Source organism: Pocillopora verrucosa, chromosome 2, assembly GCF_036669915.1.
Source record: "Pocillopora verrucosa isolate sample1 chromosome 2, ASM3666991v2, whole genome shotgun sequence".
Classification (NCBI taxonomy): Eukaryota; Metazoa; Cnidaria; class Anthozoa; order Scleractinia; family Pocilloporidae; genus Pocillopora; species Pocillopora verrucosa.
The window spans coordinates 14,198,189-14,226,123 of NC_089313.1; the positions used below are offsets into that span (position 1 = coordinate 14,198,189).

The 27,935-nt window shown below is 39.6% G+C and overlaps 2 protein-coding genes across 2 annotated transcripts; one reads left to right on the forward strand and one right to left on the reverse strand.

The window, feature by feature from the left end:
• Positions 1-379: 379 nt before the first annotated feature.
• Positions 380-3,469, forward strand: LOC131791514 (fibroblast growth factor 20-like). The gene is made up of 3 exons (XM_059108854.2): positions 380-651; positions 2,211-2,314; positions 2,691-3,469. Exons 1-3 carry the CDS (start codon positions 513-515, stop codon positions 2,871-2,873), a joined length of 426 nt encoding a protein of 141 aa, XP_058964837.2. The 5' UTR covers positions 380-512; the 3' UTR covers positions 2,874-3,469.
• LOC131791486 (GREB1-like protein) lies at positions 3,058-27,794 on the reverse strand. Its single transcript, XM_059108832.2, has 20 exons — positions 27,697-27,794; positions 25,007-25,299; positions 19,233-19,484; positions 18,290-18,643; positions 17,173-17,283; positions 16,353-16,550; positions 14,529-16,043; positions 13,969-14,131; positions 13,441-13,695; positions 12,853-12,959; positions 12,087-12,210; positions 11,375-11,889; positions 10,896-10,961; positions 9,955-10,080; positions 9,023-9,186; positions 7,895-8,555; positions 6,973-7,142; positions 6,398-6,534; positions 5,035-5,700; positions 3,058-4,782 (listed from the first exon to the last, which is right to left on the reverse strand). Exons 2-20 carry the CDS (start codon positions 25,233-25,235, stop codon positions 4,530-4,532), a joined length of 6,066 nt encoding a protein of 2,021 aa, XP_058964815.2. The 5' UTR covers positions 25,236-25,299; positions 27,697-27,794; the 3' UTR covers positions 3,058-4,529.
• Positions 27,795-27,935: the final 141 nt, after the last annotated feature.

Here is a 27,935-nt window from a genome sequence, read left to right on the forward strand (position 1 = left end):
TTTCGACGTTATCCGACATTTCACCATGTGAAAATAAATTTATAATGAGGGCGACAAAATAAAACAGTAGTAAATTTACATTTTCTTTCCTATGCCGACCCTTAAAAACAAGAATACACCTGGATTCAGTAAAGGATATCGCTGCTAACTCATCGATAAATAACTTTTGGCAAGATGCAGATTTTTTTGGAAGGATGAAAAATAAATAAAATTTCGAACTGAAGCTCTGGCAAAGCCCTGGTCAAAACATCGGTAAAAGCCCAGCTTGCAGTCCAGCTTGCAGTATATTGACAGAGTAATTTGAATGCACCGATAAAGAGAATGATTTAATTTAATCTCTCACGCATTTCGTTTCACGGAAAAACATAGCCAACATTTTAAAGCGGCGGCAGATCAATTATATTTTTCATCCGTTTTCAATCTGCTGAACCAGCTGAAAACACGACAACTGAGACGTACACTTGCAACAAATTCTTGATCGACAGAATACGCGCGTTTTTCGCCGCCTAACGATGGTTTTTCGATTGACTGAAATTAGCGGGGTAGATTTACTGCCTCGAAAAAGAAAACTGCAATGCAGGAATGGTCATTTCCTGGAGGTACGACCTGATGGTACAGTAAGAGGAACGAAAAACAACGACAGCATCTATAGTAAGTACCAAAATTACTGTCGTACCATTACATGGAACCAACAAAAACAGTGAATAAGGAATTCCACCTTTTTCGAAGGTTATAAATTTGTAATCGACGCAATGAAATGAGATTTTAGGAAATAACTGCTGCGGGGAAAAAGATTATGCTTCTTTAGATGCGACAACAACGTTGAAAGGTTTCATTACACAACCTTTTTGCTGGCGACAGTTATCAGTATGGACTGCTCCCTTTTCATTGAAGGTTTTCCAAGAAAAAAAAAATAAAGAAGTAATAGATCTGAGAAACACTTTACACTTTCTCTTGATAGGATATTTAGATTGTGAGCAAGTTTACAGGGATTTCAAGTCCTTAACAACATAACATTCTTGTACAATAACAATGTTTGGGCAATTATTTACCATGAAGAAATTTGTTAATATGGCTCGCTAGCGTAGGGAAATGAAAAATTCAAAGTCGCCTCCTTGGATTCAAACCACAGACCTACCGATTTTACGGGGGCTGTATGCTCTAACAATTGAGCTGCAGCCGAGAAAATTAGATTGGTAGCGAGGCTATGTATTAACCCTTCAATTTCCATCAATGACCAAGACAGAATTTCTCCTTACTATATCAGTACAATATCAGGCAGACATGTGACGAGAATAAAGAAAATTATCAACTAAAGGATTATTAGTTAAACCAATGCCAAATTCTCTAAACTAACATCAAAAGAATTGTACGGCTCACAGTTAGGAGAATTACTGATGAGATCACAGGAATGGAAAGATTAACCCCGTGTCACTCCCACAAGTGACCAAGACAGAATTTCTCCTTACAATATCAATACAATATCAAGCAGATAAGTGATGAGAATAAAGAAAAATATTAATTATGGGATTATTTGTTGATCCAATACCAAATTCTCCGAACTAACACTATAAGAATTGTATGGCAGATAGTAAGGAGAATTTCCAATGAGATCTTGGGAGTGAAAGGGTTAATCAGGTTAATATTTGAGTATCCTGCATTTGTCAGAAAGAAAGTACAAAAATGTTCAATTGATGGCCTGGAGATTTCAGGTTCAAACCGTTGTACGAAATGCTATGATTTTTACTGAAAAGGAATACGTTCTAAAGGAAACTAGCTGAAAGATTTGGGGGCGAATTGATAAAGGTGGGGGCGAATTTGCTTTACTTCAATGGGCGAACTCGCAAAGGTGACAGGAAGCGAACTCCCAATGGTGCGAAATCTCCAAATAACGCTTTGATCGCTGATTATTTCCTATTTCACTGAGAAAACGCAGAGGCCCAGTGTTTGGGGACTCACGAGACTGCGGGTCGATAGGTTCAGGATTGTTTCCTTCCCCAGGTCATTGTATCATGTTCTTAGGGTAAAAACTTCACTCTGATGATGCTTATCCCAATTCACGAGCTGAGGAAGGAGGGTTACCTCCAAGAAATTAGCATCTCATTCAGAGTAGACATACTTCTAGTCACTGTGCCATTGAGACTAAGGATAAGCACTGCTAATTGTGAGCCACTTGGCTGTAAGACTACACCTTATGCTCCTCTCCTCAGCTGTGTTTCATCTCAACTCTGTGGGACCGAACATAGTTACTTTGTGGGCTGCAGAAGCTCGGCTTTACGTCGGCATTGACGACCGTGGGAACATAGTTACTTCGGTAAGTGCCGATGAGTATAAAACTAATATTGGAGAACCTTTTAACTTTTAGCACTGTTGTTCTGAATAGAAGACCGAAAACAGTTTTAATCTTGGACGTAAAATTCTTAGTGAAGACATTTTTTCAATTATTGTGTGAACATGAAACAATAGCGATTGAAGACTCTTTCTTTTAATCGTGCGTGTCAATCAATTGGCTACAAATATTATTCGTACCCAGGCAAATTTCATAAACCAGACAACTATCCGTGTGTGTTTTGATGTCGCTTGCTTGCCGTTTATAAATTTTTCTTTCCCTTCAGGGATTTTTGTTTCAAAGCAAGTACGCTTGGTATTCTTTAGATCATATCTAAAAGTCATTTCTCGTCGCTTTTCAGGCTTCAAAGATCCCGTCCTGTGAGCTCCGAGAGAAGCTGGACACAGAATTTTTCACCAGCCTTAGCAAGGAGTTTTCTCCTCGCCGGCTACACTGCCTGGCGATCTCAGTGCAGGGGAAAGTTCGATCATCAATACTGACTTCTTCACAAAATGTGCAGTTCATCACCAAACGACTGCATTGATAACGTTACCAGTGGCAGCTCCATAACGAAAGGCGATCAGTCACATTCAACCATCTAGTCGAGTAGCCTTATTTACGGAGAAGGGGGGTGAAAAGAGGGCACTTAGAATGGGGGAAGGTGAAGGGGTGCTGACAAACCCCGACCTTGGTTTGAGAAAAAAAAAAGCGTCCATTTTGCTACCCTGTTTCAGAAACAAATTGTATAAATTGTATAAATGCGATATATTGACTTTAGAGAGCTCTCTTTACCATATACTGAGACAAAAAAAGGTAATTCCTAATGCAAAATCGTGCACCGATAAGTTCACACACCAGTCGAGAATTCTGGTCCAGAATGACGCCCTCGTTAAGGGACTTCGGATAAAAATTTTGTACCTGTCTTAGAATAAACACTTTGAAAACCGTACCCTATTTAGCGCCAACTATCCATTGAGGCTTTAAAAATAACGGAGTGACGCCATTCCCCCCACTCCCCATCTCGCGCAAAGTTGGAAAATTTATCCAAGAAAGTTAAAACTATTTCAGGGTTTCTGTGTTTTTGTTTTCATTGACTACCGTAAAAGTCAAAACGAAGATGAATGCCACAAATATAAGAAATGAGAACCTTAAAGCGGAAGCGCGTTACTGATCCCACAAGTAAGTGTCCTCTCCTATACAGAGAAGCAAAACTACTGGAATATCATATTACTTTGGAAACTAGATTAAAAATTTCCTCGACCAGTGTTTGGACTGACGTGAGCGAATTACAAAGCAAAAGAAAATCCAAGGAAAATCCAGCTATACAGTTAGTCACTCTAGCGATACAGAGTAGGCGCATAACTTGGAAGTATATACAACATAACTTACAATTTTAACTCGTTACTTCAATCTCCGTTCGGAAATTCTAATCTACACGTATGGCTATGTATAACAATAAACATAATAGTCCAAAAATTTGACAGTTATAACGAAAGTTATAAAATATATAATGATGACAATTATAACTATAATAATTTTCAATGATATGGAATGTTTGCCTTTTTTTTAAAAAAAATTGAAGTAAAAAGCTCCCCCGTTAAGGTTATTTAATATCTTTTTAAAACTTCTACTTCTTGGAAAATTTCATGAGCTTGGCGAGCACAATGCGCAAAACAGCGAGAAGTAACGGTCGCCACTTCTACACTGAAACTAGCTTTCGAACGTGTAACCCTAGAAATATTCTAAATTTTTGTTCTCTCCAACTCGTACACAGTTTTCTTTAAAATTGTACTCTTCACTTGCCAAACCACACGGTAGGCAAAGATTTTTATCATTAAATAGAATAATTTGGCTAAGTTCATGTGCCTGAAAAAAGGATTACAGTCTTTAGATTCTTTCACAGAAAGAGAATCTATCGCCAAATAAATATTTACATGAAGATTAATAAACCAGTAAAGCGAGGTAAAAAAGTCTACTCTGTATATCAACTCTGTAAGCTTTAAACATTGTCACTAACATTTACTTGCCAAGCGAAAACTCGTAGACGCCATTTTTTTGGCCAGCGGATCTTCTGAGCCTAAAGAAACGAGCATTTAAAATGTCGTAAATCGCAGATGAGTATAAGGCCATATCTTGATTGTGTTCTGAGGCCGGAGCGCGAATGATAAGCCTCTATCCTGTTCGTAGGAAAACTAAGTTTTCAGTTTTCCTGAGCATCATATCTTCCAGTAAGAAAGTATAGCGCAGGTTCATCCGGGCTATTCGCCGTCTGAAATTCGTCCCTTAACCGGAAGCGCCAATGATCCTCCAAGTCTAATCGTGCCACTTCCTGTCTGAGCGTGTTTCGGTCTTGGCACACCAGGCAAAGGCGAGAGCCTGGGGCGAACTTGAATTGCGACAGGAAGGCCGCTGAAACTGAACGGCTACAGAAATATAGCAACAGTCCTCCATACCTGGAAAATAATCATAGGAAATTGAACTAATAGCAGAAGCTTGAGTTAACTAGAGAGACACGTATACATTTGAGGTGAAGGAAAAAAAAAATCAACTTGCACTAGATTTCACCGCAGCGAAAAGTATGAGCTACTGTTCCGCATTCCATTTTGTCAATTACAATTTTGTCACAATTTCGTCGTGGGGCAAGATTTCTAGTAACACTCAAAGTGACGAATGGCTCCTTCAAGGAATGCAACAAACAGTCACACCTGATGCCTTCGTTATCCTTCTTCTTGCTTTTGTCCCAGCCATGTGAACTGACAAACTCTAAACAAACCCTTGGACCAAGATTAACGTAACAGTCCACCACCAGAACTGGATGCTCTGGTTTATCCACAGCCTCGGGAAAGAGTCGCACTGAACCCATTAGCTCAAGGTAGCGCTCTAGGAGGTAGTAGGCAGGTACAGAGAGATAGGGTGTATCCTCGCGGTCAGGGGCAGTCACTAATAAATCGCCGGGATGCGTCTCTCTGTTAGGACTGCCTTTGTCAGCACTTTGGGCTGGCTCCTCATTGAAGGCGACGGCACCCCCTGTCTGGATGCGTTTCTTAGCAACGATCAAGTGGTTGAAGCGGCAGGTGGGTATTCCGCTGGCCAACACGTGAAGACTCAGGTCGAGGTCTTCCCACCAGTATCGGTTCGGGTTGTACTTGATCCCCTGCAGCTTGCTCAGGTTTAACATGACCGTGGTATGCAAGGGACAATGTGAGAAGGAGCCTTGTGAAACAGGTATCGAGGCGTCGGCACTATACTGCTGCAGGCCTAACATGCCGTAGTTTAGAAGGTCTGGCGTGTTTTCCAAATGTTGAAGGACCCTCCAGAGGGACGTCATCACAAATGAAGGACCTTCAACCTCTTTGACGGAGGGCTCCTCTCTAAAGCCAAACACATGGAGAAATCTAATTAGGACTATGACGTAACAATTTTTGTGTGTAGAAAATTGCTGTCATTTTAAAGAAAATCTTACTTCGCTCTGTGATAGACTGGAAACTAGTGGCACCCTCTCGACCAATCAGATGGCAAACCAAAACCCAACGTAACTTGGTCACTACCGTTACTACACGCTTCAAACAGTTCGTTAGTTTATTTTATTTATACTTTGAGCTCTCAGTAGACTCTTGAGACATTTTCCTTTGTTCGGAGTGGACGTTTACCGTATTATTCAGTTGTGATGTCTTCGACTATGTTTTTGCAGTTCGCAAAACCCTATCTATCGCAAAACCCAGAGATTACATTCAATAAAACAACCAAATAACCTACAACGCATACGGTTTTTCAGACGTTAGCCTTTATTTCTCCAAGTCACCGCTTCTCTCTCGTCCACGCAATTATGCGGTTTTCGGTTGTTCTTCCTCCACAATTGTCAAGGCATATATTTTAATAAAGTGAAATGACATCAAGCAAGAATGGAAGAGAAATGAAAAAACCGTTCTCGTCGTCACGAACTACCATGACGCTGTCTTCGAACACGCAAAAGAGAGACGTGGAAAAAAATATCTATATCTATAATGGTCTTTAAAATCTTTAAAATCAACTTTTAAATATTTCCCCATACTTAAAATCTCTACTTACTTGGTCTGTTTGAGAAGGTTCTGCCACATGACACAAGAGTCGTCCATCATGACAATAAAAGGCCACACATCCTGGCCGCGCTTGCCATCAATTGCATGTCGTTCACGCTCTACAAGCCAGTTCTCCGTGGCAAATTCCTGCAAAGGGACATCGACAATCATGACGCTGTAATCCAACACGATAACAATTGAGCAAGAAAAAACCAGACCAGATAAAACAGCAAGAAATACGCACCAAACAAAACACTAAAGCGTTGACCATCTAGGCTGCCATCGCGAAGTAGATCGATGTTGTGTTAAATCTGACTTCTGTCCTAACACTTTTCCGACCCGGAGTTTAAAGAATTTGCGCACCAAACGTTTTTCATGGACCCCTAGTAGGTCCTGGGTCAACAAAGGAATCGTGATTTCCACGACCTGTATTCGAGACATAACACATTTTCGCAAGGGACAACTGTTCTAGTATCATACGAAATGCCAGTCTGTTGCGCCTCAGAAAACATTATAAAGGATAACCCTTTCGCGCTTGCATCCTCAGCCAAATTTCGCGTCATCTCATAGTAACTGTCGTCTTACCTTTATGTAATATCGTGCAGCTCCCAGTCCCTGCGTGTCAGCGCTCACAGGAAGCCCAACGATTACGTGATTAGGCCAAGTCTTCTGGTAGAGGGCCATTTCTTGGTGCTTAACAAACACAAGTAGGGTGTGATCCTCTCCTTCAAATGCGTGGTACAGGTTTAGCAGGCCTAAAAAATGTTAACGAACACACACCTTAAATAATCTTGTCAAGAAAACTTTTCCTTCGTAAACCCGAATTCACAACAGCCAGTTGTTCTTCCCAAATTATTATCTTAACAAGTTTTTATTTCCCATCGTTTTGCAGTCGAAATGCGCAAACTCGTTTATGACCGCCAGAAAAAAAAACTGACCGGCCAGTTGAAGTTTTTGCAATAGCAGATTACCGAAAAAGAAAACTGGCCTCGTTTCAAAGTAGATTAGCCATTGGGAGATGAAGACATAGAATAGCTAGTGACGAGAGTGGAAATGGATTAAGACGCACACAAACTGACGCAAGATTTTATACTCTGATCAGACAAATTCATTTCACAGGTTTACATCGTTGTTGCCACTCAATTAAATTCATGGAAAGGAAACCTTTGGCAAGTCACAACTGCGTAATTTGTTACATGCATACTGAGTGCATGCGATGCATCGCATTGTCTGGTTTGGATAACAACAAGGATGTGAAAAGGTCAGCAAAATTCCCTCGATCAGTGACCTTGAGCTGTTTAAAACTTGTGTTGCATTAGAGATATGTGCCCCCTTGCTTTTTAAATTAATTTAAATGTGGACAAACGTCACTTTATTATCGACGAAACATTTCCATTTCAAAATACAATTTAAAAGTTTCCATCATACTCATAGGAAACAACGAGGTTTTATATAATCCCGTGAGGGTTCAACTTCCTGAATAGCAAAGACACAAAATTGCTCTCACCATATTCATGCCTTCCTGTGCTCGGCATCATTATGGGACTCTTAACGACTCCTACTGTCCCTCCTGACTCCGTCTTCAGCTGCTTCACAACCTCGCCATGGCCTCCCGTTAGCACCACAGGAAGGCGGAAGCTCCGTAGCTGCTTCTCCTTAGTGAAGGTAAAGCTATGTAAACACCTATGCGGTATAATAAACTGCAGCTTCTCTCCACACTGCAATGTGTACACGCAACTCAACGACGTATTCATTCCCATTCCTTCACGGTAATTCCTACAACTGTCGCAGTGGTGATATATGTCGTATGCTGCCCAGTTCGAAAGCATCATGGGGCAGGTTGGCCGACCTGGAGACAGTTTGATTGAAAGGGGCTGACCGGAAGTGTCTCCAGACACAGTGTTCATTATTGAGGCATTGATCCGAAGCTGGCTTGTTCCACTGGATCGGTGTTCGCGTAGGACACAATTGAAAGGAAGCTTTGACACCTCCTTATATACGGGCCATGCCATTCTCTCTTGGTCGTTCTCTAAGGGGGTGGGTGTGGTTTGTGAAGAACTTTCGTCAGGGATACTGATAGTTTCATCGTACACATCCACTCGCCGTAGTTTCTGAACCATTTGATGCAGAAGACGAACAAAATGGAGGTAAGCGTGTGTTTTTCCGACCTATAAAATTAAAAAACAGAGGTGCGAGAAGGCCTTTATTTACAAAATCCAAGACAAAACTGTAGACACTTTACAGTTATTGATGAATGACAAAAGAACACAAAATCATGACAATTGGGTCCAATAGAAGTTCTCGACCACAAAAATTGAAAGGAAGATCAGTTTTGAAAAGCAATAGAACCTATCACCACTTGGAAACCACTTAACCCCTTAACCCCTAAGAGTGACTAGCATCTAAATTCTCCTTACAATATCACCCCTGAATCACACATTAAGGTCATGAGAATAAAGGAAATGGTCACCAACTAAAGAAACTCTTGATTGTTAAACAAATTCTCCTCGTCAGTGCCTTAGAAAATGTATAGAGAACAGTATGGAGAATATGCATACTGATGTTAAGGTGTAAAAGGTGAAGCTCGAGTTCTGGAGGAACCAGCTCTCTGTTTGTGCAATGTACTCAACATTACCTGTGGCGGTCCACTGAACAGAACCGATCTCGGATGGTATCTCTCAGCTCTGGCTGGCTCTGCCTCATCTCTGCTGCTGCTACTGTGTACAACTGCCTCTCCGTTGATAGAGTCTTGCCGCGGGCTAGCTGCCATGCCATAAAGACGATGCAGAAGAGCGGCACCTAAAGGAAGCACGAGAAGTGGGAAATTTACCGCAACATTTTTCAAATTGCACAGATTCTTCTCCTCAGTAAGCTGCTAGGATCTAGGATCCTTAAAAGACGGGTCGAGATACTCTAAGCAACTTAAAATTGATTCAACCCACGTGGCGGCGTAAATTCACGAAATCTTGAGTTGAATTAAAGTTAGATGCTGCCTTCCCCCTTCCGCCATTCATGCCTTGGCTCACGGCCTAAGGTCGAGACATCAACGATAACTGACAGTTACACAATGACAAATGTCCACGCACGAGGACACAACCTACGTTTGAGATATCCAAGATTAAATAACATTGATATACAGACACAGGTACAAACCCGGAGAGACGGTTTAAGTTCAAAGTATCTGAGATAACATTTGAGTGACTTACAGAAACAATTGCGAACTAAGGGGGGAGAGGGGAGGGTAGCCTTAGCTCGAGATATCCAGGTCAAATTAAAGTGATATTCTGACATACAGTGGCCCCACGCCGGAGTACTCAATGCTCTTAGGAATGATAACCGAAAAAAAGAGTACAGGTATGGAGTGTTTTTGCGATAGACTTTCAAAAATCAAAAGAAAAACATTAGGTTTCAGATTTCCTCCAGTAAAACGAAGGTAAGTTTGAAAAAAGACGTCACTTGGTTCACGACATCTCTCTTGCGTTCATTAAAGGTAACTTGATTTATCTCCGCACTTTCATAGGTTAATTTCGTCAGTGATGATAACCGCTTTGTTAAATCACCACTTACCAAACACTGGTTGATGTCCTTGCTTTTCGCCGGCCTCTAAATCGTTTCTAAGTTTCTTTGTTACCCCATTTTCAACAGCAGACTTGGAATCTTCGCCACCACTTTCTTCTCCCTCACTGGTACTCACTTCAGCGATGAACAAACAAATACACAACACTTTAAATTTAACAACATCTGAAAGCCCGCACAATATTCGTAAAGAGTCTCAAACGCCCAAACTTTTCACCATCTGTATCATATGGTACGTCATATGGCACAACATTTATAACAAACTGGTGCAACAGATTAATACAGTACAATAGAGCAGTTTTCAATTGATCCCGGATGGCTTTGGTTTTGCTTTACTTCTCAGTGATTGGTCAAGAAAACTCGCGCCACCATCTTAACCAATCAAATGCAACCATTCCCAACTCAGGTTTTCCAGCGCAGGTTTCCTGTTTCCTGTTTCGAGTTCTCATTGGTTAATGATCATGATCATCGTTGTTCTGATTGGAAGTTATGGTTGTGGGTTTTCGACACTCGATTACTGCTTTATCGGGTTGAGGAAGATCAGTCATGTAAACATACTCAGGCATAACTCGCATTCGTACGCACTATCATGTATTTGTTTCAGCGTTCAAAACAGCTGAACAAAACAGCTTTCGTTATGTAAAATCCGACTCTACTTATACTTGGTTCGCTACAAGAATGCAAGGGACTTTTGTGATAGGTAGGAGACGCTTCCTGACAGAGCAGTTTAATTTCAAGCCTTGGCTGGATATTTTACACTCACGAGGTCTCCATTCTTCAAGGAGTGAAAAAGCTTAAGAGCGAACTGTTAGGGTAAACTGTGAAAATTTTGTAGGAAAACTGGGATACCTACATGCAGTTGTTAGTTCCTATAATAATCTTTTCTTGTGTGTATATGTGTGTTTTTTTCCGCATTTATGAATTAAACTCACTTGAAGTCATTCTGTTGCTTTCTGCAAAGGACTCCACGGCGGACATTCCATCTTCTTCCACAACGTCTGCAAGGAAAAATCAACATTTGAAGTCAGCTTGCAATTCACGATTCATAATCTACGAACGTAGCTGAATTATTTCTTTGTTGCACAAGATGTTGCACAAGAGCTAACCTAAACTTGTTCTGATTATTGCCGTTTTTTTTTCACTGTTAACATTACATCAACGCCTTGCGTACTACTAAATGAAAAATGAAATAACTCCTTTACTGGATAAGTTTAGACCCAGAGAGTTCTGAAAGAAGACGCCGTAAGATTACAACCTCGCTTCACACCAACAAACAGATAACGTTCACTCAAACATCCCCACATTGCAAATAAAAAATTACAATTCCAGAAAAATGGGGAGCCAAAGCTCCATTGGCGCCTCTCTAGATCCGCACTCGTTGACGACATGGTTGCCAAGGAAACAAACTTACCAGCGATATCCGGGCTTATTACGACTCCACTTGCACTTCTTAAAGTTATCACTGGCTGTCGATTGGCCGAGTCCTGCTGAGGGCCTGGGACTTGCTTGGGCTTGGGTTCAGTCCACTCTCTGTAGTAAAGCGACTGGTGACGCGGATTTGACGTCACAACGGGAGGGCGTCCAAGCCCCGCCCAGCGCGTCTGTGGAGTTGTGGGGAGCAGCAAATGCTTTGGGTATCCGTAAAAATCTGACTGGAATGCTTTGAAGACAGAGCGGGACACAAGAATCACAGGTAAAGGATAGTTGGAAGAGTAATGACTTGTTCTGCATACGGTTCCACTGCCTGTGTTTGACTCGTCTTTTCCGTCTGCGCTGGTCGGCCCGCTGGACTCACTGCTGCCATCAACGCTTCTTGAACCAGATCCAGAACCGATGTAACAGGCGATAGCACTGAACTCCAACTCCAAGGATGAACGATATACAAATCCTCGGTCTATCAACCGCAAGTCGATATATTTCAAGGATCTGTGGACCAAAATAAAGATTAATGAAGCCGTAATCAACTTACGGTTAAATCAGTCTAACCCACTCAGAGACCTGCTCGTACCAGAGCTCATCCTGTTGCACTTGCATCTCCACTCCTCCTGGCAGTGATGCAAGTGCACCGCTTGTAAACCGGACCTTTAATACCCATAACTAGCGGTAGCATGGCTCTCACTAACCTCGGAAAAGTGTCCCCGGGCCTCTCTCTGCCGCTAATGATAATAATACAAGGAAGATCATGAAGATCTTCAAAGCACTTTGGGCTCCATTCCCCTGCAGGCTCAATCTTGCCTTCTGACGAACCTGGAATGGTAAATCAAAGTGGCAAAACAAATAACATTTAACAACTTAACATCACTGCAAGATATCATGGCTACCATTACTAGAAAAATGCCACGTGGGTAGCAGGTCATTTCCTCATTATTTCTGTCAAGTGAGAGGTTTTTAAGGGAAGAGACATGCGAAAGAATCGAATAAAAACTATCAACGTAGCTAGGGTCTTCGTATCTGTCAACTGACAAAGTCTCCTCTAATTCGTGCACGTCTTGAGGAGCTTCATATGTTTCACCAAAGTTTGACTCCATTTTTTTTTGACATGCAAAACTACCTTCAACCTCATGGAGAGTACAAAATATTTTCGGGCAAGGAGGAAAAACGTACACGAGACAATAGTTAACAAAAAGGGATTACGAATAGCTCAGGATGGAAAAGATTGGAGCTGATTGCAAATGACGACCTTGAAAATTTAAGGCTTAATTTTTAACTTTTCATCGAAGATTGCCAAACTTTACTGTAACTCCCATTACTCCCCCTTATGCATTCAACCTCGATCTCAAGAGGAGAGGATCCTGGGAACGAGATCGCCGTATACCATAAAACTCGAATACATTTTACTAAGATTATATCGATGACTGAAGTAATTTCATGTTAATTAGTCATACTGACCTCTGTGTTCTCTCCACCATCTTAGCCGAGTCAGGAAATACTCCTCAATTTCCAGTTCACTATAACCATTGTCGTGAATGATCGCAAATCTAAACTGAAATCCAAGCCTACATAACAAAAACAACATTGTTCAGTGTTAAGTGTTGCTGATAGAGATCAGGAATGTTATTCATGTGGACAAAGTGCGTCCCTTTGTGTCTCGCACAAACTTTAAGGCTCAAACAAGACGACTGTATCATCAGTTTCAAACAGCCGAGCCAAACAACAAAAACAAACGAATCAACGAGAGTACAAGTTACGCTTCATTCCTTCAGCGCTCTCCCTTCGGTCTTCAATATCCTCGCCTTCTTTAAAGCAGTTTTGCAGATTTTTAACTCGAAGTATGAGCCGTATAAATTAGGAGCTTGAGAGGTGTCAAGGTATCTTGGTGTTGTGAATTTCAATGAACAGCGAACTTAACCCAAACATCAGGACTTATATTCTCCATTCTACTCTCTATCCATTTCCTGAGATTCTAAAAAGGAGAATTTGTTCAACAATTGAACAATAGGATGATAGTCACTCTTGGAAGTCAAAGAGTTAACTAACCTATCACGAGTGTTTTTTAGGCTCTCAAACGCCAGGTTAGAAAGTTCTAAGGAGGGAATGCGTATCACCAACATGGCACCGCTGCCATCAGCATTATGTACTGGAGACTCGATGATCTCTCTCATAATCTGTATTGTCTTTAATGTGCAGTGTGGCTCGGCCGGCTTGATACCCGCTGACCACATGATAGCGGCGCAGTAGTGTCGGATGAGAAGATAGCACCTCAGGACACTTAGGTTGACATCATCAGTGGTTCTGTGCAAAAATAATGGCAAAGATTTGAGTAATGGAAACTACTTTCATCCTGGAGAACCACATCTCCGTCGCAACGCCATCACTGTTACCTGGATCACCGGTACAACATCAACCAATCACATTTAAAAAAAAGAACTGTGGGTCTAAATACAAGCAATTGTGCCAAACAGTGTTAAGAACCAAAGCCAGCAAGGTGGGCAAAGAATATTTTAATGGAATTAGTTGATCGTTCCCTATGATCGGATTGATTAAATCTTAGCTTCTCTTCTTTACCTGCTGGTCCTCACGGCCATCTTCTCAAACGCATCATCCTGCCTCACCAATGGAAACTGGTGCGTCCATTTGATAGACTCGCAATATTCCTTCATTCCAAAATACGTGCCTTCATTAGTCTCCAAGTTATGAACGTTTTCCACCACGCTTGAGGAAACTCCATCTAGTATGGAGGAAAAATGATTGAAAACACGTTACAACTAAAGCTCTTTTCGATTAAGTCTTTAACCAAAACCCAAGCAATCACTTCATAGGAAAGAAAACATTACGAGGAGCCAATAAGAACTAGTTAACTATCTGAAACGCAGGAAAACCCGAGTGACCGAACTAATTTTGAGTCCGATTGGTTGAGAAGTTTGCCCGAGTTTTAAGGACCAATCACAGAGCGAAGTAAAGAAAAACAAAGAAATCCCGGATTGCTTTCCACACAAGTGAAAATCCCAAAATAAGAGTTCTTTCTTATTACCTCAAATGAACGTCAACATGTTTGTTTCAGCTCCAGTCTAGGTAACCTCACGAATATGCCTACACAGATTTCGTTCACTAAAATGAATACTCACCAGTCTCATTTCTAATATCAGACCAGTAGACCTCGTTATTGGGATCGACGAATGAGCAGTTGGTTTGAAAGAGGTAGGGAGTTGCCGTCACAAAGAGCACTATCACGTTACGAGCTTCCAAAAACTCTTTATAGTACGGAAGATCTAGAACACCTTGAGGACTGGCATAGAACTGCGCCTGATCAAACGTAACCACAAATAGAACTTTAGGCTGGCTCTGTACTTGTTTTAAAAGCTCAAACAACTCTCCTTCGGTCTCGTCCTTTCCACTGTGTTTGATGACATATTTTGAAGCTGTTTTGAATAGAGCAGCTATCTCAACAGTTTCCAGGTCTAGCTCGGTCAGGAGTCCGGATTTGCTGAGCCTCTCAGTGGTTTGGTTAAACAGCGTTGTTAATGGAGGCACAATGATAGCCATCGACACGGCCGTGAAACTGTTCAAGTCAAGCGAGTTAATATTCTCCCCAATAGTACAAACTTGGGCCAGAAGTTGCTTTGCGATAAGATGCTGGCTGGTGAACAAAGTGTCTCGTTGATGTGGATAGGCTGATGCCGGAGCTCTAGGTTCCAGTTTCGATGCCTCCTCGGCGACCACCTTCGTTCTTGCAAAACCGTTGAAAGGAACAAACACAAACTGCCCCTGACCCATGGCTTCCTCAAAGTTGCCGATCATTTGCTCGAGAGCGTCGCTAGAAAGCTTAAAAAGCTGTTCAAGTCTGCTAAGATTGTCTACAATCCGTGCGCCAACAGGATGACCTATCATAGCCTCGGACAAATACTTAGCCTGAAGAACGCTGGTAACTAACACACAAAACTCTGGCGATTTCTTCTGCGAAATGGCTAATACAAAAATAAAGTCAGGCACTGGTACTTTGGGAAACTTAGACTGATTGTGTCTGTGAATTTCTAACACAAACTTCAAGGCTCTGAAAATTGCATTGTCTAACGACACAGGCGAAGATACAATTTTAACTCGCCCTTTGGAGTTGGCCGCCGTTAGGCTTGCTAACACTGGAAGTTGAACGTGAGTGACCGCATTGCTTTGGGCGAGTAGGTGGGACTGGGACTGCTGCTGAGCAGTTGCGGTCAACTCCAGCCTGGCATCCTGGAGTAATGACTCCACATCCTCCCGACTGATGCGATCATCATGGACAAAATGGGAAAGATATTGGACCATCAGAAGCACGGCCATCTGAGTTGTTAGATTGGGAACACTGTTATAGTAAGACCTGGCTATCTGACTCTCCGCTGATGCAGCCGAACCCGTGCTGTACACACCTGACATGTTTCCAAACTGATTGCGATCCGAGACGAGGGGCGGGTTGAAACATCCAACCAGAAGGTCACTGATAATGATGTCCTCCACGCTGCAGGGTATTTTGGGTATGGAGTGCTGACATAACAGAAGAACTGGACGAACTCCACAGGCTGCGGTAAGCCAGGGTGCAGATGGCAGCTCTCCTGAATCAGATCCTTGTGCCGATGATCGTGCTGTGTCACTGGAATGACCATCATCTGCGAGCAGTTGAAGAGCAATTCTAATGAGTCTCGTAAACACCAAACCACATTAATTCACAAAATAAGATAATATCACTTATAAACGAGCCAAGCCGAAGAGAGCTCAGCGTTATTGGTATGTAGACCGCCTCGAGCGCAGAAAGCCGCGAGAGAACGAGTCCCGATCAGTTTTGGTTTTGCATCTGAACAGTTGAAAAAGGGGCACTTCTTTCCTCGATCAGTTACAAAAAGACACAAAACTAAATATAATCCCAGGCTACCTTCGACACCCAATTAAAAATGGCATTGAGATGATCAGGTTCTCACCACTTTCCAGAGGCGACTCGCTGCCGACAGACCCCCAGCGTCTTCGTTTTACTGACATGACTGGATGATAAGATTGCTCAGCTTGAGTGCTCTGACTGGACGACGGCTTCAACAGAAGGCCTTCATCTCTGGGTGATGCAGATCCCTGCCGTGACACGGAAGGCGAATGAGATTGTCGAGGAAGCAAGTGATGAGGGGCTGAAAACAAATAGCACAAGTTATAAACACTGCCATTGTCGTCATTTCTTCAGCGTTTGTTCAATTTTTCGTGATTCGAATGCGGAGCTAACTCCAAGGGGAGAAGGAATAGGAGGTCGGGGGAGGGGGGAGGGAGAGTCTACATAAAATTGAACAAATACGGCACCTAAAGCACCGGTGTTTGGATATCCTGGTCACACCCCACCCATTTTCCCCGAGCTCCCTGTTTATCTACTTTGAACAGTGACCTAAAGAATCAGAAAAAACGAGGATGAAGCAGCCACTTACTCTAGGTTATGATGGCATAGAAGAGTTCCATTCGTTTCCAAATAAAATCAAGGCAGAACGATTACTGATACGGTTCTCACCTACACGACGCAGACCATTGTGGTTACTGGTAACGAAAAACCCAACCAAATTCTGTCATCTTTGCGTGCTTTCGCCCGAAACATTAGTTAGCACACCTGAATTTTGCAGCACCAATACTTCGTTTCCTAACTTTCTATGTGCCCTCGAAAATAGTGGTGGCATCATTGAAATATTAACAAGGATACTAGTAAATAAACAATTGATAGTGATTATCAAAATATGCAGAGATCACAGAAGTTCCACGCCTTATTACCTGATGTAACATGAGGACGCGGCATCTCACTGGATGGCTCAGTTTTAGCAGAGGTATACGCAGCCGGTACATAAGGCCCTGTGAGTGGGAAGGTCCGTTTTCTACCTTCGACTGCCATCAAAAATAAGCACAGCAGGAATTATTTTTAGAAAAAAATCAACTATGAGAGCATTATCAGAGGTCATCGACGACATTGCAAACAATATACTATAACACCGTTACATATTTATGCTGCTTCAATACACAGTGCTTGGAATTGCCTGCAAAAGACTTAAATTTTTTAATTACTTTCGTTCACTGTGCGCCTTATCAGTCTTTCAACTATATTGCATTATATTACCAAAGTCATAGAGACGTAAAATTTACAGCCAAACACGTAGCATGACTGAATGAGTGCAGTTGACAAAAGGCAGTTAAGTTGAGGAGTTCTACTTAGCTATACAAAAAGACGAATGTGCTGGGCTGGGTGTTTTGAGCCTGGGAACTTGAAATTCAAGCCCAGTCCTCTAAAATCTGCTCTCAGCGTGATCTCCTCCTCCTCCACTTTGGAAAAGCATCCCTGAGCTAAAAACGGCCTGCCACTGATTGGAAACTAGTGCAAGAAAGCCACAAGTGCACTTCGCTGGTGTTTATGTTTGCATCATACATGTTACAAGGAAATGGGTGACAACTTCACCTTTCACCCCCTAACACCAGTATAAATATTCTCCATACTGTTCTTTACAAATTTCCTTAAGTGCTGACGAGGAGAATTTGTTTAACAATCAAGAGCTTGTTTAGTCGGATATCACCTCCTTCATTCTCCTGACCTCACCATGTGATTCAGGGGTGATATTGTAAGGAGAAATTAGATGCTAGTCAGTTTAGATGCTGGGGTCAAATGGTTAACCTCTAAGAGAGACTAGCATCTAATTTCCCCAGACATCATTACAGCTGAATCCTACAGCAGGCTCAGGAGAATAAAGCAAATGGTCGTTGACGAAAAATCTGTTTAATTCTTAGCCAAACATACTTTGTCAGTACTACAAGAAATATAAAGAGAACATATGGAGAATAATTGTCTATTGCTGTAAGGATTTACAGGGTTAAACAATTTAATAAACAAGAAGGTTCAAACCTTTCCATGGAATAGCCAGTCCCTTCCGCAACCTTCCACTAGGCTCAGTTACAATGTAATACTTCAAGTGTTTCTGTTTCTTAGGCTGTGTGGCCAACTTCAGATTGATATGACTTGAAAACTCAGTGAAGTATCTAAAGCCCTTGGCTCCACACCCAATACAGTTACCACTAAATCCCAGCATAGTGACATTGTTCTTCTCATCTGGCAGAAATCTCTTGTCCACCTCTGCAACAAGCATCATTCCTGGCAGCATGGGTGATTTGGCACCAACAAGAATAAACCCCTCAGATACTTGTACTAATTTACTGTTGAGGTAAGCCAGTCTTAGCTCTCCACCAGCTTGGCAGAAACCTTTAAAAATAAGTTAATACTGATATTTCAAACAAAATATTTTAGCTGTTTTATTCTTCAAACCCTTAACCCTTTTGAATGACTAACAACTAGTTTTTCCTCACAATGTCATCCTTAAATCAAACCTTAATAAACTGCGATATGTTCTATCAACCATTCGCATAAATCTAATCACATTCAATCTTAAGTCCTGTGATTTAGCAGGCTACTCTGCTCACCTCACCATCTTTTACATAAAAGATAAAGAGTAACATGAGTGACCTAACAATGTTTAGTTGTGAACCAAAACAAACACAGGGCAGAATCTCACACTGGTAATCTTGTGTTCAATTTAATCCTTTAACTCCCTGAGTGACCAAAACAGAATTTCTCCATAGTGTACCATTAAAAAATCAGGCTGACAAGTGATGATAATTAAGAAATATTAATTAGGGGATTATTAGTTGATCCAATACCAAATTCCCCAAAGTACATCATAGGAATTGTGCAGCAAAGAGTAAAGAGAATTATTAATGAGATCTTGAGATTGAAAGGGTTAAGGCAATCTCATAAGTAGACTTTAGAATGAATGTTCTTGGTCACATAATACCTGGTGATGTGCAGATTGGTCCCGTCTGTACAGGCCTGCTGTGCATTCCTGAGGACCTGACAAAAGATTCAGTCACAGCAGGATGTGCCTCTGTTGAGTGTACATTAACATATGGAGAACTCCTTGTTCCACTGTGAGACTCATCTTCATCACTACTGAGTTGAGCATCACTTGGCATATCACTACAAACAGTCTGGCTTACTGACATGGGAGGTGTGCGTGACTGTAGTAGCTGCATTAACCTAGGAGAATCTGCAACATAGAATTTTCCTAATTAATAATTGTATAACTCCCAGATGTGATTGATGTAAGACTCCTGAGTGACCAAGACAGAATTTCTCCTTACAATATCAATACAATATCAAGGAGACAAGTGATGAGAATAAAGAAAAATATTTATTAGGACATTATTAGTTGATCCAATACCAAATTCTCCAAGGTAACATCACTAGAACTATATGACAGACAGTAAGGAGAATTACTAATGAGATCTTGGGAGTCAAAGGGTTAAGTGAGAATCATTTGATTTGTAAGATGCGAGATTTCTTTTGATTTCCAAATTACTTTCTTCATTTTTTCACTGTGTAATGCAGTATATGTTTTCCTTACATAAAGTAGCTGTGTAGAAGAACTTCAAGTATTTGTAATACACAGCAGATGTTTTGACATGGAGATAAATTTGAATTCCAGTGTTTCCTTGCCAATTTGACATTTTAAGCCATAGAAATTCTCCACCATTATCAAAAGAAAATAAATTTAAAAAGTAACAAAGATATCAAAACATTTTCACAATTCATGCTCATTCTAAAATGTGCTCATAGATAAATTCAAAACAAAGAAGTGTTGAAAAACTTTGAAAAAATGCAAAACATCTTTGATGAATCTCAAGTCAATAGTTTTCACCAACATGTAGGTATGTATCATGCTACATGGCTGCCTTTCCTTATATAAAACAGATAAAAGGTTTGCTGCAGTGTGAACACATGATGCATTCTGTAAACTTACACAGGCATGGTGTGTTAACTGTTCCTTTAACCATCCTATTACACTGTCCAATTACAAGCATAACGCATACACTCTGCTATTAGTGCTCAAATTGGGCGGGTGATTACCAATCTCATCCAAGAATTTTGTTACAGTTTTGATTAATACACCAAACAAATAGTGTATGGTTAAAAAGAGAAGAGAAGATCAATAAAGCAGAAAAATGACAGTTTTAATTTTAGTTACGATATCATTTGTCAGCATAAAAAAGCAATTTTAACAATCAATCAATGGAAAACACAAAACAGATATCACCACTCAAGTGGTGTATATGATATCAGAACATGTAGTATTGGCTGGGCAGACTCATGTATTCATGCAATCTGCCTTGTTCAAAGAATAATACAACTCTACGCCAAAAGGACCAAGTGTAATTATTGTTAGCATCATGAAAATTTATTATATTTTGTTTAAAATAAGTGCTAAATAAAGTCATCAGACAACTTTTCAATCAAGCTTATTCCTGCCATATACATTGAAATGACCATAAAATTTAGTAGTTACATAACAATTTATGGTACTATTCTTAGCAATCAAGTTGAAAATTATTGATTTTCAATCTCATGATACATTTGGTGACACCACATTTTGTAAATGAACATACATACCAATTTTCTCATCCTTCTTATTCACATAACAAGTTATCTACACCACCCCGACTTTCATGGTAGAACAACTGTTTTATATTATACCATGGCAGATGTGCGTAACTTTGACTAAAGGCTTGGTGGTAAGTGTTAGCCTTACAAGGTATTCGTAAACAAAATATTATTACATAACCACATATAGCGTTTTCCTGAGGGCATCAGCAAGGTGTGTCTATATCAATAGCAGGTCAATTAACAGAACTTCCTAAAAATACCAATATCTTGTTGTTGACAAAAGCATTGAGGAAAGAGATAGGCCATGGCAAAAGATAAATAATACTCACACAGCCAGCAGCCTTACGGGTATTGAAACATGGACAGTCACATGGATCCATATCAATTTTGATATCTCTAGATTTAAAATATGGTCAATATCCAACCGAACTTGAAGCTTATAATATTGTTCTTGTGGAAGAAGATTAACCTTCAATCATGTGAGCAGTACTTACCAAAGGTAAAAAAAGCTATAAATGGCTCTAGCACTATATTTCCCACAAAGCAGTAAGCAACTTTGGCTTAGTTATTCAATTTCCATTTCAAATGGATCTTGCAATCAACCCCTTGACAATTTCAAGTGTTTTAAAAGCTGGGGGCGGTTTCAGAGAGGGGGTGCGTTTGATGGACACCTAATAATAACAACAAAAACAATGAAATAGCTGTGTCAGCCACTTCCTGTGCCTCTGATTACAAAAATTTTCCATCAAAATGTATAATTTAGTCTACAAGGAAATCTTGTCTACAACTACTCTTGGCAAGCCACTATCCAGTGGAACACAGATACAATTAAAAAGCATTGGGATAAAAAAAAAGAAAGTGTAGAAGGACTTTATGATATGTCAATAAGCATCATCAACTGTAGATGTCATCAACATGATTGAGTATTGGCTAAATTTTACTAAATTTTTTCTGGACAGACATAAGGAAGAAGAAAATTGATAAAAGAATAAAGCAAATATCAGTCTATTTTTGAATGAGACAATAAATGTAAATTAAAATAATTTACAGCAAGGCCAAAAGATATATTGACATAATCTCTTCATAAATGTCTGAAAGTTTTTCAGACATTCAGAGCAGCAGGGGTGAATCCAGGAATTCTTTTAATCCTTTAACTCCTAAGATCTGATCGTTAATCCTACCCTCCAGCTGCTACACTTTTCCTTGCAAATCAGTTATGAGAATTTAGTGGTAGATCCAGGTAACAACTACCTGATAAGTTGAAGTTTTCTCAATACCTATTTGCAGGATGGTGTATTGATATTATAGGGAGAAGTTCCATGTAAATCACTTCTGAGAGTTAAAGGGTTAAGGGGGAGCAGGGAGGCAGGTTTCAGACAGGTTGCAAAAAAATCCACTAGTTTAATGAAAAGGGGTGTCTGGACCTTCAAACCCTTGCCCTGGAACCACCACTGAGCCAGGCTTCACTTTTGAAACCCTGCTAGCCAAATGTTTCTCCTATATTGAACATGAGAAAACCAAGCACAGGAGAGACTAAGTGTTTACCAAGTAGTTGCCACTCAGGGTCGAAAATGAATAACAATTCTGTCCCTTAGAGGGTTTTTTGTCCTTTAGCAGTTAACAACAAGGGTCTGAATCGATAGACAATTTCAAAAGTGTGATTGTCTTAGTCAATCAAATTTTGCTTCAAAGTGCAGACTTTGGGAAGCAATCCACATTTTGAATCTATCATCCTAGGCTTTCTTTTCAGATCTCCTTGATGGCCCAAGATCAATATAACTGAAAATCACGTTATTTTAACACCAAAAGGTAGACACTTGTCCTGAAAGTCCAATTTATAACCTTAACGGATGAAGTATACTCATCCTGGAGTACCTGTTCCTCTGAATAGCATATTTCACGCTCCAGAATGACGTGTTTCCCATTGATATTGTCAGTTGTGAATTCAAAATAGTTCTTGACTGCATTGTAACAGATTCTAGACCAAGTTCATTCAAGTTGCTAAACTTTCAAAGTTTTGATTACAAAGCTAGCAAAACTGAATTACTGTCAACAACTTTTTTCAAGTATGTAAGAAACTGGTACATTGTCTGCTTCTAGACTCTGTGATTGGCCCATACTGTCAAAAAATTGGGCCTATATTCTCCCAGTATTGCAGTCATGCTTGGTCAAATAAGAAACACATTTCCTGTGGCTAAATATCAACATTCCAAACACTGAAAGATAATCCACATACCAAGTTTGGTAACTCAAATTTTGGAAAACAAGTTTTTAGTGAAATGAAATCAAAATAAATCATGTCCAAGTAGAGGCTTGAGAAAAATTACTTATTGTCATATAAACTACAGTGTTATACAAGGATTTCCAGCCCTTAGAAAAACCATAACAACCCATGTGGAAAAAAAAACAAAATTTTTTACGTGTTTGATAACGCCAATCAGCTGCTTACTTGTCATTTGCTTTTTGTGCCATTTGCTCAGGTTGACAAATGAATGGCAAAGCCTTCACCATTCCCAATCCAAGGTTGTTTGTTGGAATTTTCTAGGATTATGGCTGTTAAAACACTGAAAAATCTGTATTGCTTACAGGAAGTGACTTTTAACCTTTTATAGAAGGGATGGAAAACCAAAATACAAAAAGAAAAACTAAAACTTGCATATTCAGTGGCTTTGGCAATGACATTTCTTGCCACTGACAACAAACATCAACTGCTGGAAGATTTGCCACAGGCCAATTTTTCCCAAAAGGACAAAGTCAATAACTGAGAATTTTGTTTATCGACATTATGCCCATCTTTGTTTTGTAATGATTCAACACATTTTTTCATCTTGAGCCTCACTTTACGATTTTTATTTAGGAATTGTCTATCCTTCTATTTTCATTTGTTAATAAAGTTGACTTTTCTTGACAGTAAAGGGCTATTATTGAGTTTATATGAAAAATAAAATAATACATGGGAACTTGTTGATATGGAATTTCTCTTCTTGTGTTCATTTCGACATCGCGCTTGCTTGCTGCCCTCACTTGTTAGCTGTTGAGTTGAACACTCTAAGAGATATTCCATATCTATGCACGCCCATGTATTGTTCTCTATGTGTGCTGCTTGCTTCATTCAACATAAACCTGCAGAAACACTAACATTGAAGATGGAGAATACTTTGAATCCTAATCTATAATTTTAGTATGAACAACATAGTGTAAATGTATCAACCAACTCACTGTTGTAGACTTAACCCTTTAACTCCCAAGATCTCATTAGTAATTCTCCTTACTGTCTGTCATATAGTTCTTGTGATGTTAGTTTGGAGAATTTGGTATTGGATCAACTAATAATCTCCTAATCAATATTTTTCTTTATTCTCACCACTTATCTGGTTGATATTCTATTGATATTGTAAGGAGAAATTCAGTCTTGGTCACTCATGGGAGTTAAAGGGTTAAGTGTAATCTTACTCTGGTAAATTCCTGTCAAATTTTCAATACAATTTTATATAAATCAACACAAAATCTTCAGTTCATTATTGGGTTGTTTGTAGCTTACGTGGTGGCCCGGAATTTGATACAAACTTAAAGATTTTTGATAGATTGTGTTAATTTGTGCAAACATGCACCAAGTGCAAATTTGCACTTCTTGTTTGTTAAAGAAATTTGGGGGAAAACAGGGAGGCATCATTCATAGAAACAGGCTGTAATATTTATGGTTTTTTTTGCATGTGTTATAAACCACAACTTATAAAAATACTGTTAACCCTTTAACTCTCAGAAGTGATTAACATAAAACTTCTCCCTACAATATCCATACATTATTCAGCAAACAGGCAATGAGAATATTCAAACTTATCAGGTAGAAGCTACCATCTTGATCTAGCACCAAGTTCTTATAACTAATTTACAAGGAAATGTGTGGTAGCTAGTAACAAAATAATGTAAACTTAATGCAAAAATGATTGATCTTCTTGAAACAGAGAAAATGTGATGAAATTAGAAGCCTTTGGTGTTAGTTTCACATCTGATTAGTTTGAGAGAGTGACCTGACTTTTCTCTGCTTTTATCATTTTCGAAATTGAATTGAAAAAATTATGCTAAAATAAAATTTTATTACCAAGATTCAAATTCAATTTTATTTACCTTCATGTCCATCCTTGACGGAACTTCTAGAAGGAGACACTCCAGGAAGATGCACAATGACAGTGTCTGCAGGTATTTCTACTCCAGTAGATGATGCAACAGCTGATGAATTGTCATAATGATGTGGTGTGTCGTAATGTATTGTACCTTGTGACGTAGATAATCTTGTGCTGACTCGTCTGGGGGGCCAAAGTGACCGATGTTTGTTGCGGTATCGAGGATCTGACATGCTTAAGGCCCATGCTCGTCCCTAACAGGAAAACTTTATAGACTTTTATCTCATCAAGCTCTTACTGAAAAAAGAAATTTTATATACTTACGTCAAATAATAAAAAAATAATCTCTACTGTATATTTGTAAAGTTACTTAGGTAAATCATAGGCAGCAATAACTCCCTTGTGGAAACACTAATTTGTGAAACAAGGACTACACTATCATAATACCTTCTTTCACGGCACCCTTTATAACCAAATACCACATTTCCTAAAAAAAACACCTGGGTACTTACATGTATATAAAATTTTTGCTAAAAGAGCAAGAGAGCTATATAATTGTTACCATAATTATAACAGACTTTCAAGTAGACTGGTGATGCAAATAAATAATGGTAATTGAACTGGGTGGAGTGAAATTTGGTCTGAAGTCATATACCATATTTCAAAATCAAACAAGTGTGTACTGCAGGTTTGATTTGAAATTGCAAGTATGTTTTCAAATTAATCATAAAAATTAAGCAATATCCTCGATTGTGATAAGCTGGGCAGTCATCTAATTTTGTTATCACTGGTAAGATTTCAAATTGAATCTGACTCCAATCAGTCCTATTACTATAATTACTAAATTTGCACGACACAAAGTTCAATTACCACTTATTGAAACTGCAAAATTCAATCGCTCAATTACAGGACTTTTTAGTCCATACAGATATTTTATTAATCTAGTACTCATCTTCAATTTGATTTCAAAATATATGTATTAAAGAAAGAAGTCAACTAGGAAATATTGACATTAAGTAAACTCAATTCGTGGCCTGCACCAACAAAAAATTGCATGATCATCTGTTGGAAAAATAAGCTTCCAGATCTAGTAAGTGAAGTGACCTCTCAAGAACAAGGAATGAAAAACAAGTTGGATACTTATCACTGCCTATACACCTATGTTCTTTGATCATCACACCTCATTTCATTGGTCCTCATTTCCTTTGTGATCACTATCTTCATAACTGATTCAGTAGTAATCTTCCATAAAGGAATTAAATAATAGTAACTATTTAGGGTTAGGGGGGTTTAGGGACAGGTCAAAATTGGCCACCTGATCAAAGCATGAGCATTCAAGTGGTTTACTGTCTGAATTAAACCCTTGATGCCACTCACGAAGGCAAATACGTGCAGAATAAGCATTTTTTTTTTTTTCACTAGTTTGATGACCTTTGGAATCCTCAGAGAGAGCAAAATTCATAAGGTAAGATTTTTGTGTAACATAGAGGTTTTAACTGTTGGAATTAATAGTTCTTCTGTGACCTTTCGATAAAAAAATTAAGATCTTATGTCACAACCAAGCATGTCTAACAGCGATAATTATATCTGACTGCCAGGAAATCGAAGACAATTGTGGTGAAGAAACAGGAAGTTTTTATATCTATCTCATGATTACAACAGCCTTGCACTTTGCACTCAAGAGGTTATAAACAGAACAATGATGAAAGTCAACAAATTGTTAGACACCTTGCTGCACAGAAAAAAAGGGAAACGAGAATTTCAGCAAGAATCAGTAACAATAAACTTGAAAACTGTAAAGCTAAATCTTCATAAAAATTGACGATTGTTCACACACCAATAAATTTCTCATTTGTGGCCCAATTAAGATTGTTAATAATAGTTAGAACTGCATTAAAAGGGCTATATTCTGGCTCAATTAAAATAGTAAAATTATTTCTTCTAAACGACTCGGTAATTTTTCAGTCCTTTCGTGAAAAAGCTTATAATTTTTGTTCCTTAACGATTCAAATTTCTTCAGGAAATTCCCACAAATCACAAAAAGGTCAAGACCCACGTCTTTCCGTAAGCATAATATTTCAAAGCTGTATAGATTTCTAATATCTTATATTTTTCTTCGGCCTCACATTTAAACGATATCGTGCTAGTAACGTGCGTGAATAATGCATTGAAGCGGTCTTTAAGACCGGTCTTCAAGACTCAACGTTATCTTGAAGTTCGACCATAGTATCCACTAAAAAACTTGTTTTTGTTAATTTTTTTCCCTTAACATAATTTTTCCCCAAAATATCTGAGATATACGGATGAACAGGAACAGAGGAGATGTTTAACTCTCGCGCACCGCTCGAGGACAAATGGCGTCCTGGAGATCATAATCTGCCGGTTCGCTTTCATTTGCTGTCGGATCACGACATTAACCTCGAAAAGTAGGGAATGAAGCCATGTTAGTCACAAAGAATTTCAAAATATTACTGAGTCCCTATTTTTCGAGGATTTAGTGACGAAAAGTGTGTTAGTTTGGCTTTCGGCTGAAGTGTTTCAAACATTACACCCCTGTGGTCTATCCATCTGACAGGCGACACGACAGGCCGACGGACGTACCTTCAAACCATAGTCCACAAATTTTCGACATAAATCCTCAATTTTCAAAATTTTGTAAAACTTCTTCGCATAAAACGCTGCGATTTGACTCACCTTTATCTTCTGGGAAGCTATTTTTCGCTAGAAGTCCCCTTTGTGACAAGAATTTCGGTCATCGTCATCAAAACACACTAGTCTATTTGCCGTCTCCTTTCGATTCTGTCACGTGGTACGTGTCTTGACGAACAGGTTTATCTGAATACCCCCCCGGGGGCCGGATATTGCATAAAGGAGGAACAATACCATTTATATCGTGGAGTTTATCTATCTGCACGACTATATAAAACATGAAT